At 36.0% G+C, this 19973-nt stretch overlaps 1 protein-coding gene across 4 annotated transcripts in view; it reads right to left on the bottom strand.

Annotated features, from left to right (window-relative positions):
* The window catches only part of kcnh5a (potassium voltage-gated channel, subfamily H (eag-related), member 5a), a 79085-nt gene that overhangs the window by 6618 nt on the left and 52494 nt on the right, over window positions 1-19973 (bottom strand). For all 4 annotated transcript variants that reach the window (XM_026291250.1, XM_026291249.1, XM_026291251.1 and 1 more), the window contains 3 exons: window positions 19738-19937; window positions 16916-17168; window positions 14677-14873 (listed from right to left, as the gene is read on the bottom strand). In XM_026291250.1, coding sequence (XP_026147035.1) covers window positions 14677-14873; window positions 16916-17168; window positions 19738-19937 — 650 coding nt within the window. The remainder of the gene's footprint in view (window positions 1-14676; window positions 14874-16915; window positions 17169-19737; window positions 19938-19973) is intronic.

The following is a 19973-nucleotide window of genomic DNA, read 5'->3' as shown; positions in this document are numbered from 1 at the left end:
CTGCTCGCACCTCACATTTGCAGCTGAATGTTCATAATTGATGGTGGACATCTATGCCCGGGTAAAGGACATCAGCAATCCGGTGCAGAGAAAAGAAAACAAACAAAAAAAAGGGATAAATTTGGCTTGACGTTGGACATTCGATTGTCTAAAATTTAGGGGACCGTCTTTAAAATTACATGCGATAATGGTATACACTTTTCTAACATCAGTAGCATTTGGGGAGAACGACTTACAGTCATAAAAACAACTGTAATTGTTCATTTAGGTGTCAGCTATAATGCACAATTGAATTGAATGTTTGATATTTATCAAAATAAACTGTAAATTATGCTACTTTTTCACATGGGCTCAAACGCAAATTTGAAGCTCAAAAGCATTTGAGGAGAAAGACTTGCAGTCATAAAACAACTGTAATGTGTTCATTTAGGTGTCAGCTACAATGCACACCTTTTACATTTTTAATAAATATTAATATAAATTATGAATCATTTAGGTAAAAACAAGGCCCGTTTATCACTTTTAGGAATATAATTTTTTTTTCAGGTTCCCTTACAAAAATTACCCATGGTTTTAACAATAACTCCACAAATCATCGTTCTTGTATCCATGGTAACTGCAAATTAACCATGGTTTTGTTACTTCAAATAAAAATGTACAAAGAAGCATTAATATATTGTAATATGTTTTTGTTGTTGTTGTTGCTATAAAAACAGACCTATGCCATCAATAGCCTTTAAAATGACTTAAAATGCATTATATACAAAAACAATGAGGCTATAATGTTTGGTTAATAATAACACTGTTAAAATACATAATGTAGGCAAATACAAAATAAACTAAAAGATTTATGGACATGTTATTACAAATGCCTGCAAAGGGAGCCAAATGCCATGTAATTGCTTTTGTTACACTTACAGGACAATCACATCCTTGTTTAGGCTACTGACCAAACATTTATTTCAAATATTCAGTTCATCTTTCATTTTTGGACATCTTTTTGATACCTTAAAAAAAAAAAACATGGTTTTATCACAGTAAAACTGCTTAATTTCCTTCTGCATGATTTCCGAATGCTTGAGACTATAAAATAAATTAGAGTCATAATAAAGATATATCCATAGGTAAATGTCGAGAGCTACAATTGTAATTTGTAAATAATAAAATTTATTCATTTAGTTTTTTATTTGATTAAAGTTCTATTTTGGTGTTGTTTTTCCATCATCATATTTGAGGAAGGGGGGCATAACAATGCAACCCTGCTTAGGGCATCCATTTGACCAGCAGCGGCCATGGACAAGTGTGTTTGTGAGATGTTAAGTTACACTGTGTGATATAAAGTCATAACTATGAGAAGCAAAGTTGTAACCCCAATCCATCTATAAATGGGCATATATCAAAAATAAGAGTTCCTATGAAACCCTCCACCTATCTAGATCCACTATGGGTAATTTAATGTATGCTATTTGTATAACAGTGACATATTTTTATATTTAAAAATAACTTATTTTATTTATTACTCAAACTAAATGCTGAAATGGGAACCACTGTCTGGTTTCTGTTTCAGAAAGAGCCCTTACTGATTTACATATCACTGTAAAAGATGAAGATGAAGTATTTGCTCTCATGCTTGCGGCCAGCTATCCAGTCAAGTGCCATTGGCGTGGTTCCTGAGGAAGGACAGTATTGAGCAGGAAAGTAGAGCACACAAATGAACAAGACTGGTGCTGTGCCAAGTAGGTCAACAGTTAGGTTCAGGAACTTGTACCATTTAAACTACCATTACTTCGAGGTTAACAGAGACCTGTACAGTGATTCAGAGCTTTCCTCTAACAGCAACACAGCACCTTGCAGAAATAGCATGCCTCTCTTCTTTCCCCCCTCATCAGATCTCTTTCAGCTGTGGGTATATGCATGGCAGTAGCTTTGATCACATACGTTTTAATTAGATTGTTAATTAGCCACCCAAGCCCCCTAGCTGAGCACCCTAGGGAGTTCTGCATGGCCCCACCTGACATACAGAGCAGGACATGCAGCAACACATGCAGCTTGTTATTTTTAATCTAATTTCATCACACGTTCAAAGACGAGCCTGAAATAACATTTTGTTTTGTGTAAAACTCTCACTTGTAATAGTTGTCCAACATTTGTATCACTTACACATTACAGTAGAATTTTTTTTTACAAGAACTTCTTGTAAATTACTGCATTCTTTTACATCACTATCAGTGTCATGTGAGATAATGTAACCGCGACCGTGCTGACTTCCTCCAGGCAAACATTGGTCTGTAGTGTTAAAAATAGAACAGAGCGTGTCACGTGCCCTTTAGTTATCCCTGTGCAGTCTTTCGGCACCCTGAAGTGCTGCGTCGCATGTCAGTTCTCATCTCCCAGGAGGACTCTGGTAAATAATGAATCCAGCCCCCTTCTGCCTCTTCGTATTATTTAAATGTCGCTTAATGCGAACAGAATGCGATGGGAGTGACAGAGTCAACTACAAAGAAAAAGAAAGAGGGGGCTAGGAACAGTGTGTAGCCAAATACAAATTAAGTGCTAAGGTGCAGAGTGAGAATGCAACAAAAGAAACAAAGGTGTGTGCAGTGATGGACACTAATTATGTTTGGGAAGTGACAGGAAACGGTCCTAAAAACACTTGTTAAAAATAATAGTCATCACATAACTGCTATTAACAGTTGTGGCATTAAATTTGTATTTTGAACTTCTACTTTGTCACTTTTCAGAACAGTTCAAATTAGGGTTTCACTAATACAGTATTAAAATTCTGGCCAATACTAAACAGCTGTTAATTATTTTTAATGTTAACATAAAAAAAACATAACTCATAAATGGTAAAAATCACACTGTAAATCAATGCTACTTTGTCAAAAAAATAATAATAATCAAACTATTACATTATATGTGGAAAATATATTCATTTTGAGATTTGCTAAAGATCACGTTATTAAATTATTAGAGTTTTTAAAGGTCAACTTTAAGTGTTAGATGACAATGAAGGCAATCTAAATGTAAAAACGAGAATAAATTAAAAATATACAAATTAAAATATGAATACTATTGCCATTAACCAATACACTGTATAATGCATCAGTAATTTAAACAGCGATACATGTATCTAAACAAACACTTAAAACAAGCCACATCCTTCAGAGGGTAAAGGATACAGTAAGACTGCTTATTATAGCTAAATATAGTACCGTAATCTCTGTCTACCATTATACACCATTACACATTGTATATGAATGTAAAAATGCAGTGTAAGTGATGTTTATAATGTATAGATCCAATGTTATGTGCCCTTGGAATAAAAAAAGAGCTGTGAATTATGTGAAGTGCCATTATGCCGAATAATAATATACAGAATTTACTCTTTGGACCCAGTTATGCACGCTGTTTAATTATTCCCTTTGTGCAACCTCTTATTGGATAATGACAATTATCACAATGCTCAAGCTATCTGCTGAATAAAAAGCAGAGACAGAAAGAAACAACGTATCTCTGTGGCAGAGGAAAACTGATTAGAGAGTTATAATGATCTGTTAGCATCCATGGGGAATTTTAATGAAGAATCCAATATTTCATTTAAACTCTCAAGAGCAAGCGTTATTATTCTAACATTCTTCACCTGTGTGAAGAGACTTTTTTCTTCTTCCAACAAAGATGGATTTTATAATTGGAATAATTGCACAGGCATGCCGGGTCAGTCTTGTTTTATTTAACATAGCTGTGCATTCACTCCTGGACAGAAACTCAAACTAATGAGCTGTAGTATTAGACTAGTATTGCTGCATGTTTGAACACCAAAGCTGTCCAGCCTGCAACAGAACTGTCACAGTAGGAGTATTAGGGACAAATCTACACAGCATTTCTTCTAAATTTCTTGAGATAGCATCAGCCCCACACAGCAACAGCAACTCAGGCAATAGTGCTGGACTGTTTCAGAATACTGTGAAGCAAGAAACCTGTTTGAAAACCGTTACAATGAAAGTTTAAAGGCCGTATTGCAGGGTTAATTTTTTTATGAATTTGTGCGATTTGCTTGTTGGTAATAAACATTTAAACTGTTATCCATTGTATTTTATGTTGTTGGGTATCACAAAACGGAATATAATACGAAAAAGTAGGTACTATCTTACAGCGGTCTCCTTTCTCCCACAGTGCATTGCATCACGTCACGTTGGGGAGAGAATTTACCAAAGCTGCCTTGAGAGCATTGAGAGTGACTAGAGAGACGAGTAGCAGACGAGAGTATTCAGATTATAGATAAATAGATAAATACACAGATATATATAGATAGATAGACTAGATATATAGATAGATAGACAGACAGATAGATAGATAGAGAGATATTGTCCAACAGCGACCCAAACCCACTCACTTCCCTACAACACAAGCTTTCCAACACAGTTTCCATGGGACGGCACCGCCCACACAAGCACCTGCCAAACACAGCGACAGACACACGGCTACGATTGCAACATTTTCACCGGAGGAAGAGATAAACGCTTAGAAACACCCATATAGCTAGCATGATGCTTTCTATTTCTAGATGACAAAGACAAAGTTTTCCAGTTCTACGACACTATGACAAAAGTTACCAGAACTTATCTGAACTAACGTCATGATCACTGTCAATAGTTAGAGAGAAAACGTAGATTTTTCACTCTGTGCTATTCAATGACAGTAAAAAAAATATATGTGTCGTTATTGTGCACTGCTGCTCGTAGACTAGCTCCAGTGCTCATTGCTGCGATGCTAAATGATAGCAACTCACCAGGACACTTCACCAACTCTCCACTCATTCTCCTCGGACCATGCATTTAATTAGCTTTGACGGACATCAGTTCTTGGCAATTCTTCATTTGCCCTCTCTCACGTCTGGCAGGTTCGAAATTACACGGCTGCGGGCCATCATACATGTTGGCTCTTGCCACCTCTTCCTCATCCCAGTCAATCGCTATAGTTCTGATGCTGCGTTTCAGGCAGGTTTTTGAGCTCGAAATCACTATTTCATACCACGACTAACGACTTTGTACTGTTCCAGGCAAGTTATGCCAAACTTTCTGAGCACAAGGAATTGTAGCTAGATTATTTATTTTATTGCAACGTTACATTGACCTAAAATAGTTTTTTCAACCTGTACCACTTGCATAAACACTGCATCCATAGGCAGAATTATTCGTAGGGGCTGCCATCGTTGTTTCGCGTGCTGTGTGACTTCTGAACTCAGTACATCGATCTAGTGCGAGACACGAGTTCGCGGGTGGGAAGTCACGGGTTCGACTCCCGTTCCAGTACACTTTCACGGGTTTAAGGTTGGAAAAACATGGGTTATGGGCTGCCTGGAACGCAGCATCATACTAGGCTGAGGCTACCTTTCCTCCACTTCTCCCCAACATTACGTCATCACCGAGTTGCGTAAAAAAAAACGTTAATACCAAAAACGTAAAAAACTGGTCTTTAAGACCATTTTTGAGACATTTTAAAAATGATATACATATCTTGAAAGATTTATGTACCCATTAATCAAAAGTGGTGGTTAACCTGCAACATGGCCTTTAAGGGGTTAAATGACTTGTTTCAGACCCCATTGACAAAAATCATGGACAAACAAACTTCAAAAAATACTACATCTAATATATTATTGTGTGTTTTACAGATGAAAGTAAGTCATTCAGGTCAGGAACAACATTAGAATGAGAATATAATTACACAACTTAAATCTTTTGGGTGGACTATCTCTTTGAACAACATTATCACAAGATTTGTCAGTGTGGTTAAGTTTACTGGAAGAAATAGTCAGTGTAACATATAAAGACCAACATTTTACACTATGTGTGGCTGATTGAGACAGAAGTAGAGCAGGATGCATGAGCTCAGAAACCAGGCCACGTGGTTACGGAGGAAAAAAGACAACATGAATGATTTATTGGACCTAGAAAATGTGCTTTATCTCACTTCCCCTATTTCGAATTAAAGCACATGACCAAGCTGTTTAGGCCAAGATTAACAAAAAGATTAAATAGCAAAGTGAGCATATTAATAAACCTCTCTATAGAGAGGAATTGAGACTTTTTACAAGTACAGTATTTTAGTTTTGGTTCCTTTGCTTCAGAAGCATTGTGACATAAATAAAGGTAAGCTAGAGTACTATTAAACAATGTTTGGTTAACTTGATGTGCAATACTTTTGAACAAAGCAATTATTTAACTGAACCATTCAGGAAATGCTCTCAAGAGATGTCCAACTTAAATGGTACAATTACTCATTTACAGTATATGCCTAAAATGTGTGCACTTGGAAATACGGTAAGAAACTCATAATAGCATTTAATCAAACAAACAACAGAGTTCAGCTCTGAGACTAAGAGAGTTTTTCATACATATACACGGAAGGATAGTATTTTTTCATTGTAAATTAAGTAAATGTCTGGGATATAAACTTCTGAAATCAAGTGAGTATTTGGGAGTATTTTAATGTTTTACATTTTCTTTTTTTAAATTATATATATATATATATATATATATATATTATTTTTTATTTTTTATTTTACCAATTGGTTCTCATGCGATACGTATTTTAGGAATAATCCAGGCGATGCTGTCAATTAAGTAACACTCTCAAATACCTGTTTCTTTAATAGATGCATTTACTGTAGTTAAAGAAGAAAAAAGGCCCATTTTCTAAAGAAAACATTCTCAGTCTTGTTTATTTCCCTTGGACGTTGCCTGACTTTGATAAATACATGAAAGTAATGAGAGACACTTTCATCACTCATGACAAGAGCCACATGGAACATAACATGCCCTGACAGTGACTGAGTGACAGACAGCGGGAACGGTGACAGTTATACTGCCCCGATGTACTGTATCCCTTGGGATGAGGTAGATTATGAGGGAAAAGGCCATGACATACAAAAATCCATTTCTTTCTTTTCATTCAGGTTTTATGAATGCCTCTTACTTTTCAAAAAATATATACAATGCATTAAGATAAACCACATAAAATTAATCCTCTTTTTGCCTATTGATTAGATTTACATTATTTACTTTTATTTAAATTGGTTATTGAAGATTGAACCACCAAAATAAATAAATAAACTGAAGGCTGTTCTTTATTAAAAATATAAATTCATAAAACCTCTCCAAAAGCCAGGCAAATAACATGAGTTATAGACGTCTTTGAACACTTTAACACACCTTTTTTAATTAAAACCGTGTTATTTTGTGTATTTCAATTCAAGAAAAAAAGTGGTAAACTGTATAAAATGTGTGTATGTGTATGTACTGTAAGAGAAATTCATATTTCATAAGTAGCCGAATTACCCTGCACTAGTTTGGTGTTTATCATTCTATATTAAGCAATAAGCACAACCAGCATTGGAAAATTAATCAAAGTCTAATGCACAGCATGACTGCTGACACTTATAGTTTTTCTTGAGAAGCATAAAAACATTCGCCTTTGTTCTGGTTTGCATTGTGACATGGTTTGAAAAGGTTATGAGTCATATTATACCCAGGTGCAGAGATCTTTTTTTTTTTTTTTGTATATTATATGATAATCAACTCACAAGGTTTATTTCTGTGCCTGGTTTGAAATTATTCAAATTACTCACATTAGCCCCGCTGAGGTGTAGTAACAGCAGCTGTTGAAAGTTTTTGAGTCTCTGCGGTCTTTTGTACAGCTGTTGATGCTTTAGTTTTGTTAGAAACTGTTGAAACTACATCTATTTGCAGCTGAAGATAAATTAAGTATCTGTGGACTGGGATGCAAGTCGAGGAAAGTGGTCTAAAGCCCTAATTTTAATCTGCTATCCCATGAGCAGAATGAAATAACATGGTAACTTACTGATTCTGGTTCTCATTTAGTTAACATTTCTGAACAGTCCCACTGAAATGTCTATCATGGCCTAATGGTTAGAGATTGGACTCTTAACACAAAGGTTGTGAGTTCGAGTCTCTGGCCGGCTGAAATTGTATGTGGGGGAGTGAATGTACAGCCCTCTCTCCTCCTTCAATACCACGCCTGAGGTGCTCTTGAGCAAGACACCGAACCCCCAACTGCTCCACGGATGCTCCGGGTGTCTGTTCACAGTGTGTGTGAGTGTTCACTGCTGTATGTGTGCACTTTGGATGGGTTAAATGCAGAGCACAAATTCTGAGTATGGGTCACCATACTTGGCTGTATTTCACGTCACTTTCATATACAGTATATAAAACAAACAAACAAACAAAAAAATCTCTGGCAGCGTTTTACTGCATGTTGTTTGTTGTACGTATCTCGGCAGTTTAGAAACGAGATGTCCTCTACTGCATTTAAAATGAACATTCCACCTACACTGAAACCTAAACCTAACTGACAATGTTAACAAAAGCAAACGTGAGTTGAAAACTCGTTTGCTGAAGCTACCGTGCTGTTTTAACTTCCTTATACAAGGCTTTGAGCTCTTTTGACTCCTGTATCAATATCATAACCATAATTTGTGTGAAAAGGAGCAAAAACTGTGGGTGTTTTTATTGCCATATTCATTTCACGTGGAAACTGAAATGTGTGTATGGGTAAGTTTTGCAGAAATGTAGGCAGTCATGTATTTCTAACACGCCTTTGTTGGTGTTAAAGCAGGAATGGAAATATTTTTTAGACTGAGCACTTTTGCTTTAAGCACAACAAACACAAAAAGTATATTACTGTGTAATGGTAGAAAATAAGTCACACATTGCGTAGAAATAAAGGGGCAAATAAACTGTGAAGACTGAGACCCACAAGGGTAGTTGTTTTGATGGTTGGTGTTGCTCTATTACATATGTTTGGGTGTAAAACAACTCAGCGATAATCACTGTAGGAGATCTGACATGTGTCCCTGAGTTTTGAAAGATTCAGATGATTTTCTGCAGTGCAAATGGATGTAAAGGCAAAAAGCAAAGGGAATTGAAACAAAAGTGCATTGAGTATTCCAAACACAGCAAAATCCAACAGTGAAGATTAATGGGATCTGGCAGGCATTTATCCTTCCTTTGCATCCCCCCTCCCATTCAACACTCCTCCGCTTTGCTGCTTTAACTATAGCAAGAGCTGAAGATCTGCCAGAGACAGGGTCCACCCCCCATCCCATCCCAATGTTAAGGAATCACCAGCCCAGGAACGCCCGCTCAGCACTTTCCAATCACGGCCAGCCAATCAGCAGATTTTTGCCCACTACTTCAAAGTAAGGACTAAGATAGTCCCTTTCAGACGATCGCGTCCATTTTTCTGCATTCAGACATTCAAGTGCCACTTTTCACTCACCTATAATGCTTCCTGTCAAGAATACATCGGCTACAGAGAGCCTGTGCCATTTTGCAAGCCATAAAATTAGAGTCTCTCTTTGGGGATCAATACCTATCTTGGCCTTTACTCTTGGAGCCAAAAAGCTGCATTTAATCAATTCATGTCTCCTCCCACAAACCTCCAAGCCAACCTCAACTAGTCTAAAAGGATCATTTCTGGATCAGCACAGATTTAATGACAATCAAGTGGAATAAAGTCAGTGTCTCAAGACAATAACAAAAGAGAAAATCATAAAAGAGTTGTCTAAAATTTATTATATTATTATTTTCTCAAGTGTGAGTTTGATTATGAACATTTTGGTGAAAAATGCACATTTATGATTCATTTTTAAAGTGAAAAGAACTTTTCCACTGCTTTTCATGTTTGCTATATCAAGTTTCAGATATAATCTACTTAACCATACTTAATTTCCATTATTATTAAACTTATTTAATGTCGCCACAAAGTTTCAAGAATGTAATATAGACTGGAGATCAGGACAAATGTAGCTTCATGGATCCTTCAAAAGTAATTTTGGTGCACTGAGATATTGCCTTTGAAGTTAAGATGTATCCCTGAAGTAATTCTGTAAGAGAAGGTATATGGCCCATTAGAGTTACTATTTTTATCGATAATATCCACAGTGGCCACAGAAAATATTATAGTGATCTACTTGCTTTGCTTTTCAAACTTATCAACAAAGATTTAAGAAAACTGAAACAGCCTGCAGCATAAGATCAGCCAGTCTCATTATTTACATAACAATGCTGAACATGTCCTGCCCAGATTACAGGAAAAATTTGTACGGATACCTCAGTACTGCCTTCTGGCAATGAGACGGAGCAGCTGTAATTGTTTCTATTCATTATTTACTAAAGACAAATGGAAAAAATGTGTCTTGCCTCCTCTAGGATACAACTGACCACTTTTCTTCCACAAAATCTCTCAAAATGAGCTAATACTTGCATATTCTCCGTCAGGTTTTTAGATGCCTATGTACGGTATGTGACACCACCCTAACAGCAGTTTGTGCCCTTACAGTATGTGCCCTTGCTATACTGCTTGCCTTGTCACATTTAAAGAATTTTACTAATACCAAACTTTTGAACAGAACAAAACAGTACATACACATTCATACGGATGCCTCCGAGACTAGCATGCAATTTTGGGAAGAATCTGAAAAAACCCTATCCATGTCATCCAGCTAGATAACATTACCTTGGTGACAAATCCTCAGAATTTGCAACAACAATGTAGAGTGCATCACAGAAATCCAAACGTTCATGTTTGCAAGGCATTAAAAATAGATGTAAAAGATCCATGAATGTAAAATTCTTAAAAGGATTCACTGTGGGACAATGCACCAATGCACCAAACAAGTGAGCTGTTCTATTAAGCACGGCTTATTTTCTGGATGCACTGTGTTCTGAGGATTTCTGAATTTATGAATCTTACTCTTGTTGCTGAGAGAGCATCTCTCTGCCTGTCCTGTTGGTAATGGAGGGGATGATAAAGTTGCTTCGCCCACCTTATTGGCAGGGGTTTGCAGCTTTCCAAAGGCCTTGTAAATCTTGTTAGGAGGAAAGCGTGGCAGGTGTGGAGGATTCTGCTTCCTCTTTGCGTTTGCTGTCTAGATGAATCAGCTCGGGCAAAAAAAGACTCCGATCTGACACTAATCAGCAGCCAAAGACAACAGTTCGTTTGAGACTGGCTTGTATTGTCTGCTGATCTAGCAAAAGGATCGTCTACTGCAGTGGTTCTCAAACTAGGGTACGTGAGGTAACGGAGGGGGAACGCAAACCAAATTTTTGGCATTCATTCTACCCCAACTTAAAGTTAACATTAAAACAGAACAGATTTATTGTCAGATGTATTTCTGACAAGCAAAATGCTGCTTCTAATGTAAAAACAGGAAAATGGGAGTGCCACGTAAACTCTCAAATACATGATGTCCAATCAGCCTAACTCATCTTCTGCGGTCAAAACTGACGCCATTTACACAAGCTGGATGCCCGCTGAATATGCTGCTTTAGCAAATCACACTGCTGTTCAATGTATCTTTAAAGTAGAGCAAATATTTACATGGACTGTACATTAAGATCAATTTAAACTCTCTTTGACAGACATGTAATTTTTTTTCATGTTAATACGAGCAAGAATACACATTTCCCTAAATATCCGAACGATAGCAAACGTGACATACATTTTTACATCAGTTCAACAAAATAGGTAATATTTCATGAATATTTAACATCCTGTTTATTATATAATTTGAAACAAATAATAATAGTTCCAACGAAATCCTATTATCTGGTGTGCGTCTCCAAGCAGGAATTTCGTTAGTGAATGAATCTGCGGCTTTTAATGATTCTGAGAGTCAGTGATTAATAATCCATTCACAACTACAGCATTTCTCTTCATTACTGAATGAATGAATGAATGCATGAATGAAAGAAAGAATGATTCTCATTAAGACACTGACTTGCCACCACCTATTGGCGGATTTATTTTTACACCTACAAGTACCACTTCCATTTGCCATAATTTTTGCTTTATTTATTATATTAATAATACACAATGGAATGTTAAGAAAATGGCATTAAACACAATTAATAAGGATAGAAAATCTTTGCCTCTATAAAAAAAAAAAATTGCACCTGTAAATAAATTTAAGGGGGCAAATATTGTCCTTTAATAGAAAAGGTGTGACTGCAGTCAAAGTGGGAGAGAGGGGGTGAGTAGAAGAATGTTAAATGCCCTAGGGGGTACCCGGCTGTAAAAAGTTTGAGAACCACTGGTCTACTGAACAACGGCCTCGAAACAGGATTGATATATTCAGACATTTCCTTTAAAACTGCCGAACTATGTCTGTCAATATCAAACCATCAAAGCTCGTCAGCTCCACAAAGCTTAATGCGATCTACTCTAACCATCATGAACCACAGGAGTTACTTTAACTAAAAAAGAGAGAGTTCACAAGAACAGTTCTTTACAAAGCACACCACACAGCTAATCCATGACTGGATATAAAGCTGTGGAAAAATTCACTCACTAACACACTAGTGGCAAAAGGCCTGGGGCTCTGTGGCTCTTTTAGAGTGACCTTTGCTTCAGAGATATTTACAGGGCTTTCAATGAGCTTTTCTCCTTACAATCAGGACCTCAGTGAGCCGTTCAGACATTGACCAGCAGAGATAAGTGATAATGAGGGAGTCTGAAGGACAGCTGAAGAAACCTTTAAAGAAAGTGTGAGAACTTGGGCTGTGAATCTTTTATTTTTATAATAATGCCGCCTCCTAAAACACCTCTTTTTAGCCAAATTCTAAGGCATCATCACAAATATCTTTCGCCCATCCCCAGAATGCACTGTGTTAAGTTCAGTGAAAAAAAAATCCAGGATTTTTAGGGTGAATACGATTTTGTAATTAATCACTTTATTCAGTAAGGATGCATTAAAAGTGATCCAAAGTGACAGAAAACACATAATAAAAAAATAAAAATACATTTTCAAATACATGTTCTTTTTTTACTTTCTACTCATCCAAGAAAATGAATAATAAAAGTCTAATATTTTTTTTTTATAATAATATTTTTTTATAATAATAAATGTTAATAATAATAATCATGTAACACTGAAGAAAATTCAGCTTTGCCACACAGAAATATTTTTTTAAAGTTATATATATACACACACACACACACACACACACACATACAGTATATACAGTTATTTAAATTATTATACATTTTTCTGTATTTTTGTGTTTGCATTAATATGAATATAATATATTATTATTCAGATATGATTAAATAGTCCAGTAATTACTTATATAATATACAATCAAATATTTCATATGCTTTAACTACAAATTTAAGTTTCTGACCTGCAAGTGAGATGACAATAACATAATAATATAAGTAGGAGGCCAAGCCTCTTCTTATTATCATGCATGATAAAAGTGTGTGGTGTGTGTTAGTTGGTGTGTGTGTGTGTATTCCTGCTGATTTGACTCATGCTTTATTCAGAGTGTGCGCTGTGGGGGGGCATTTCTCCTCAATAAAGCCAGCCCATCAGCAGCGTTACCCAGTCGACTGAGCGCAGCGGGGCGATGGGGCACCTCTCTCACTCCACCAACAAAGAACCAACAGTCTGCCCTTATAACACCTCACACTATTTTCACCTCAGCCTGATCACTATAAATGATGCTTCTTAATGAAGTCTAATATAAACAATGGATCTATAGTCTAAGATAGCATATTCAAATAATATTCAACAGTAAAATCACTGTATGTACTGTACATTAAAAACCAAAAGTATTAATACGACAAGAATTTTTCATTAGGAGTGAAAGCATGTAATCTAGTAAGGAAAGCCATATCCCAAGCTCTACAAATCAACTGCATGCAAAATTCATGAACTCAAATTTACTCAGAGACCTTGAAGAACCATAAGCCTTTAAATCAATTATTTTGTGCCCTTAGCAAAGTATCCTCTCATTAGACAGGTCCTTTTTTGCTATGGCCAGAGGAATTCTTGTCTGTGTCCAAGAAGCCCAGCAGTTCTATGAAAGAATGTAGTCATTTATTTTGTTTACTTGAAAACATACAAGAAGGATCTCCCTTCCCTCGTTATTTAAAAATGACATTAACATACCTCATTTCAGTGCATCGTTTCCTCAATAATATGGATTAGATGCAGCTATAGAGGCATTTTGGATCTAAATATAGTTTTACACAATGCTCACTAATTATGTAACTCAGTGGCAGTAAGGTGCACAGCTAAGGTCTTCTAATTGTGTTGTGAGAGCACAGGATCTTTCTTTTGTCAAGAGACCCAAAGTTCTCCATGGGCGGTCTGTCAGAATGAATCATTTATGTATTTAAGGAATGTGAGGTCAGGTCTGAAAGCCACAACAGAGCTCTGAACTCGTTCCAACAAAGCACACAGCAGGACTTCTCAACACACATTCAGGTCAAAGTGCACCAGGATGTGCTTGAATCTCGAAAACAAAAAAAAATATGACTGATATGGCAACAGAAGAAAGAAATATAAAAAATAAGTGCTTTATTTCACTCATAAAGCAGTGAACATTCTTGTCTTTTTTCTTTGTATTTAGTTTTTGTCTACTGTACCTTTTTGCTTTAAATTGAAGATTATCATCATGTAATTCATCTTAGAGCTGGTTGGTTTTATTAAAGTTTTCTAATGTCTAGATGTTTTATGTCAAATGCCAATGCAGGAAAAAAACCAAGACTTGAGAAAAAGTGGGCGATCATGTTAGAGTTCTATTTTCCAAGGCTTTTAAGAAGGGATTCAGCAAAAGTCTGTTGCCATTAGTACGTGATATTTACCCGCTTGCGGAGGTTGCAGGTGAGGATGAGGTTTCGGGAGAAGGAGTTGGCGAAGGCCGTGTAGAACTCCAGCACTTTGAGTAACGCGTCCCTCCGGATGACATGCAGGTCGCAGTATGTCAGAGCCCTCACGTTAGCACAGGCATGCGCCAGTGTGGATTCCTTCCAGAACACATCACCAAACACATCACCCTTACCTAGGACAGGAGACAGGCAGTCTAGTTTGAAACAACATCAGAAATAAAGTTGCAGGAAAAAGTATGCAAACCCTTTCAATTTGCCTGGATGCTTTTCCCACCATGCACTGTGAATTTACACAATGTGTTCAATCAAGACTTGACAACATTTCATTTTTCTGCAATTGCAAGATGCTAACTCAAAATTACAAGAAAAGGAACATGTGTTATTCCATAGCAAAAAACAAAACAAAACAGAATTATGACATGCAAACTAAGCGAAGAAAATACAATAAAACTGTATAAAAATGTGTATTCTACAGTTCAGACTTGTGTGATAAATAGACCCAAATACCTAATAATAATTAATTTTATTCCACTGCAGACACAAGTTTCCATAGCTCTTACATTGGCATAGGTGCAGGATCTTCTAAGTTCACACACCACACTCAGGAGAGAATCTGTACAAAGTACCCAGTGTTCAGTGCTTTTGATGAGGGGCATCATTAGGAGCCCAGCAGGTTTAGTCTGGTGGGTTCAAGTAAACGCCTTGGGGCTAATTAACTCACAGTGTTTGATTCTTATTTCATTTCATAATCATTAAAGCAAAAGAGCATCTGATCCAAATCCCCATTAGAGAGAAGGGATGTTAACGTCCTCTCTACAGTGTCTCATAAGGTCTAATGTCATGTCGTTTGCAGTTAAGTCAGTGAAGGGCACGTCACATTCTTGTGGCAGCGGTACATCAGCAAGACTCGAGAGATGAAGAGATCAAGAAATTCTCCATTCGAAGAAAGAGAAAAGTTTTCAAATGTGCCTGTATGCGCACGTGTTGTTTTTATTGTTCATAGTGGAATTGGTTCCAGGCTCAGAGTTAAATACAGAGCTAGTAACTGTCCTTTTGTTTCAGAGACAAAAATAAAGCTGTACACAATTGGACAAATCAACAATGTCTGGATAGTTATTGTTTAGTCCATTTTTAATAAGAGGTTTACAAGCCAGGACTTACTCATCTTTTACAAGAACGGTTTGCATGCCTAAAAATATGCCTTTTTCTGTTGACAACAAATCTGGTCATTGTTAGAGCACTGGCTGCACTGGAGACTGTGTGAACTATCAGTGCACATCCCTGTGAAACAAAAGACTCAACAATCAATGGACGGAGAATCGGTCCCCACAGTTCCATTACTGCAGGATAAGGAGACAGCGTGGACAGAGTAACAAATGCCACATATAACGCAAGGAGCAGACTGTGGGCTTTTATGTTACTTTGGAGAATTAACTCTAGCAAGTTCACTTTTCAAGATCCTGCGTGAAAACCATCTTTTAGGACCCACTGCATTAGTATTGTGCACTTTATAAGTTTGATCTTTTCCTGCAATTATCCAAAGCTTGATATGTTTTGGAGCTGCGGTGTGTGCCCTCAGGAAAAACCTGTAGAGCTCTGAAGTATTACTGTAAAACAAACTGGCTAATTATGCAGCGTTGGGCTTTCTTGAGTTTAATGAGAATATGGGATGTTGTGCAGAAAATATTAACAGCAGTAGTAAAGTATATATTACAATAAAACAGTGTTTTGTATTTGTTTTCAAGAATATTCAGGCTGCTTAAAATTTTAAGCATCATAATGTTTTTTCAACATTATTGGCTAAGGAAACAGATACAGTTTATTGAACACACAGTTGATTTCTTGTGACCACAATGGGGAATGTTGTCACTATATATGGGGTAAGTTGTCACAATGGCAACTTTGCCAGTCTTGCTATTATTTAAATCTAAGATTTTCATTGATTGAAGAAAAATTAAATAAAATACAATAAAATAAAAACACAAACTGAAAAGCTTTGGAACCTGAATATATATATACATTTTTACAATTTAAGTGCTGAAATTACACAAAAAATTAAAATAAATGCACATTACTAAGATTACTAAAGTAAACTGAAATTAAAGAATGAAAATGAAAATCTTAAAGTAAAAACTAATATTAATAATGTTATATTAGTTAATGGATACTAAAATAGCATAACAACACAAAAATCTAAAAGAATGACTTAACTCACCTAAAATGGCAATAACCTCATCATCCTGAATGACCTCCAGCGATCCAGAAACCACAAAGCAAAGGGTGTCCACACTCTCCCCTGCGTGGAAGATGAGATCTCCTGGAGCGCAGTGTGTGGTCTGGAACTCCACCGCCAAAGAGCGCAGACAGCCGTCACTGGCCAGCCGGAAGGCGGGGTGCTCGTTGAACACCTGGCGGTTGAGGTGCACACAGATGTCTGCACGCATGTCCTTAGGACAGATGGACAGAACCTAGCGAGTAAAGCAAGAAAATTCATGTCTTAATGACATATTCTCTTAACTTGGTATAAAACCTGAATTTGTTGTTTTTTGGAGCTGCAATTTCATATTATAGAATTTTTGGCTACATACATAAGGATGCCCCTTTATATATATATATATATATATATATATATATATATATATATATATATATATATATATATACAGCTACTTATGTAAATTAAAAATTATAATAATATATATAAAATGTAAGGTCAAATATGTAAAATAATCTGGATAAAAAATTATAAAATCATACAGTGAATAAATTAATAAATAAATAAAAGAACAAACAAACAAAGACTGAAAATTTATTCAAACTTAAAATGTTTTAAATTTGTGAGAAAAAAGACAATGGAGCGATATGAGTGATATGTGATATTTTACTGCAGAACATCTTGATTAACCAATCAGAATCAAGTATTACAGAGAGTCAGATAATAACGTGGAGTACGTCAGTAATTAAAATGATAGGCTAGAGCACAGAAATCCATTTGTAAGCAATGAGTTTATTTTGCCTTACTGCGCTTCATTACTTAGGTCTAGAGAGAAAAAAGAAGTCAAACAGAAACATGTTCAGTTGCTGGTGATATTTGGAAATGTCAATTTCTGAATATTTCACTTGCGTGCAGTCTACAGTTAACACCGAGTTGAAGAACCTGAGGTTCTAAAAATATTCAATAATGTTTATACTGTTATGCTATTAGCATACCATGATCAGCTGCCTCTGACACAAGTGTTTAACAATTAACTTTTATGTATAATAACAAAAGATGATTAGAACTGTTTCTTTCTGTAAATCATAGGTTTTTTTAACAGTTTATTGATTCCAATAAGGACCCAAATACAGTGGCTCATTAATGAGCCTAAGTGTCTCATTTAGCTGAGGGCCTCAGTATTGATTACAGTACAGGAATCAAGTCTCTGTGGCGTCTTGACAGCTAAGTAAATTTGATTTTGTCAATAACAAAGTCAAATTATATAAAATAGGGGTTTATAGAATTTATTAAGTATTAATAAATCATATTAATATCTGTACATTCGATGTGAATATACAAAAAATATTATTTACCTGTTTAACTTAATATATAAAAATGACATAAATTTCAGATGGCATTTAGAGTCTTTTGCATCTGAACTCATCATATATATATATATAATTATTTAACTTTTTGCCATTTCTGAATGCATATTACTGAATATGCATTTGTAGGAGTTTTCTTTTCAGACACAAAATTTATGGGAGGAAAGTGTCCAAATGAATCTCGCAATGTGATTTCCCTAACTTATGCACTCATCAAATTACAGGTATTTGTGTTGGTATTATTTAATGGCCGAAAGAAGCATGTATTAAGCTTTTTTGCACTTGAAATGGCTGCAATTATTGTTGTACGTATTGTACTGTATGTACGTTGTTAATAAATCTCCTGCAGAATGGCATTAATATTACATCAAGTGCCCATAAAAAATTAGGCATGTTCTGGATGCTTTTACAAGCTAATGTTTCCATAATGTGGAGATGCACACGCATGTAGGCTGTTCTGTGCATGGAAAAGATCTAATACACTTGACCTGACTTCACAAGAATGCAATTACAAATGCAGAAACAAATTACACTTTGTGCCTCCATTACCTGTACAAGGCCTATTAATCTATATTCAAATTCTGATCTACTACTCAGGTCATGATAAACAATGCAAATGAACACTGTTATACACATGTATAACAAATATCTAGGCTTTTGGAACATGTTCTGCTAAATGAAAAGTCACAACATGTACATTTATTGCTTTGCACATGTCCATCTCTGCTGTCTTTTTGAAAATGTTTAAATTTGTCTCTTATGTCCAGTGCCATACATAAATAAATGGAGAGGATTTCTCACCCCACACTGCATGAAAATCAGAGAAGTCTAAATTTGAGCTAGAGGTTGAATAGATCTACTACATTCCCTGAGGGTTGATGTCTCCTGGGATATTATGCAATTTCCATTCCTCTTTTAGAATGAAATACAAAAGGAGGTCTTGATGGAGAGACACTTACACAAAAAAGATGGCCCGCTTTTCTCCACCTCCCTTATTTTAAGTTTGACATTTCTCACAGCATGATAGCATTTCTCTTTAGTTCAGTATTTGGGATTGCACTGCTTACATCCAAATGTCTTCATCAGAAAGAGAGATGAGGACACTGTAATCCATGATCAAAACCACATTCTTAGCCTTGCTTAGCTAAATTAAAATAAGTTTTCCAAATGTGTCTTTCACAAAAAACACTGATGAAAACAGCCACGATGGCCCATGTTTGCAGAGAATAAACCTGCATAAATAATGCCACTATTGTATATAAGGGTTTTTCAAATATCCCTCCAATCTTTGTATTAGATCAAAATTAAAATACCCCAATTTATTTCCAACAAAATATGTTTCTTAATATATATTAATATATTAATATATTCAATAAGAAGAAAAATTATAATTTCCCTCATTAGGGCTAATGAGGTATTTGCTAAATACATCAGAAAGAGGAGCAGGTTACCCACCTTCTCTGTGTCTATGCCTTTGGTCATGGCCCATGTGGACACAATGTAGTCCATAACTCTCTCGCTCAGTCCTTTAGGCACCTGATAGAGCTTCAGGAAGTCTCTCACATTGTTCAGCATCTCATGGTAGCGATTGGTGTTCGTGTACATCTGCTGAAAGATGGTGGTCACGTTTCCAAAGATGGTGGCGTACAGAAGAGCTGCAGATCACAGAAGGGCACTTTAGAAAGCTGCTA

This window comes from Carassius auratus, chromosome 20 (assembly GCF_003368295.1).
Source record: "Carassius auratus strain Wakin chromosome 20, ASM336829v1, whole genome shotgun sequence".
Classification (NCBI taxonomy): domain Eukaryota; kingdom Metazoa; phylum Chordata; class Actinopteri; order Cypriniformes; family Cyprinidae; genus Carassius; species Carassius auratus.
This window is presented reverse-complemented; position numbering and strand designations above follow the sequence as displayed.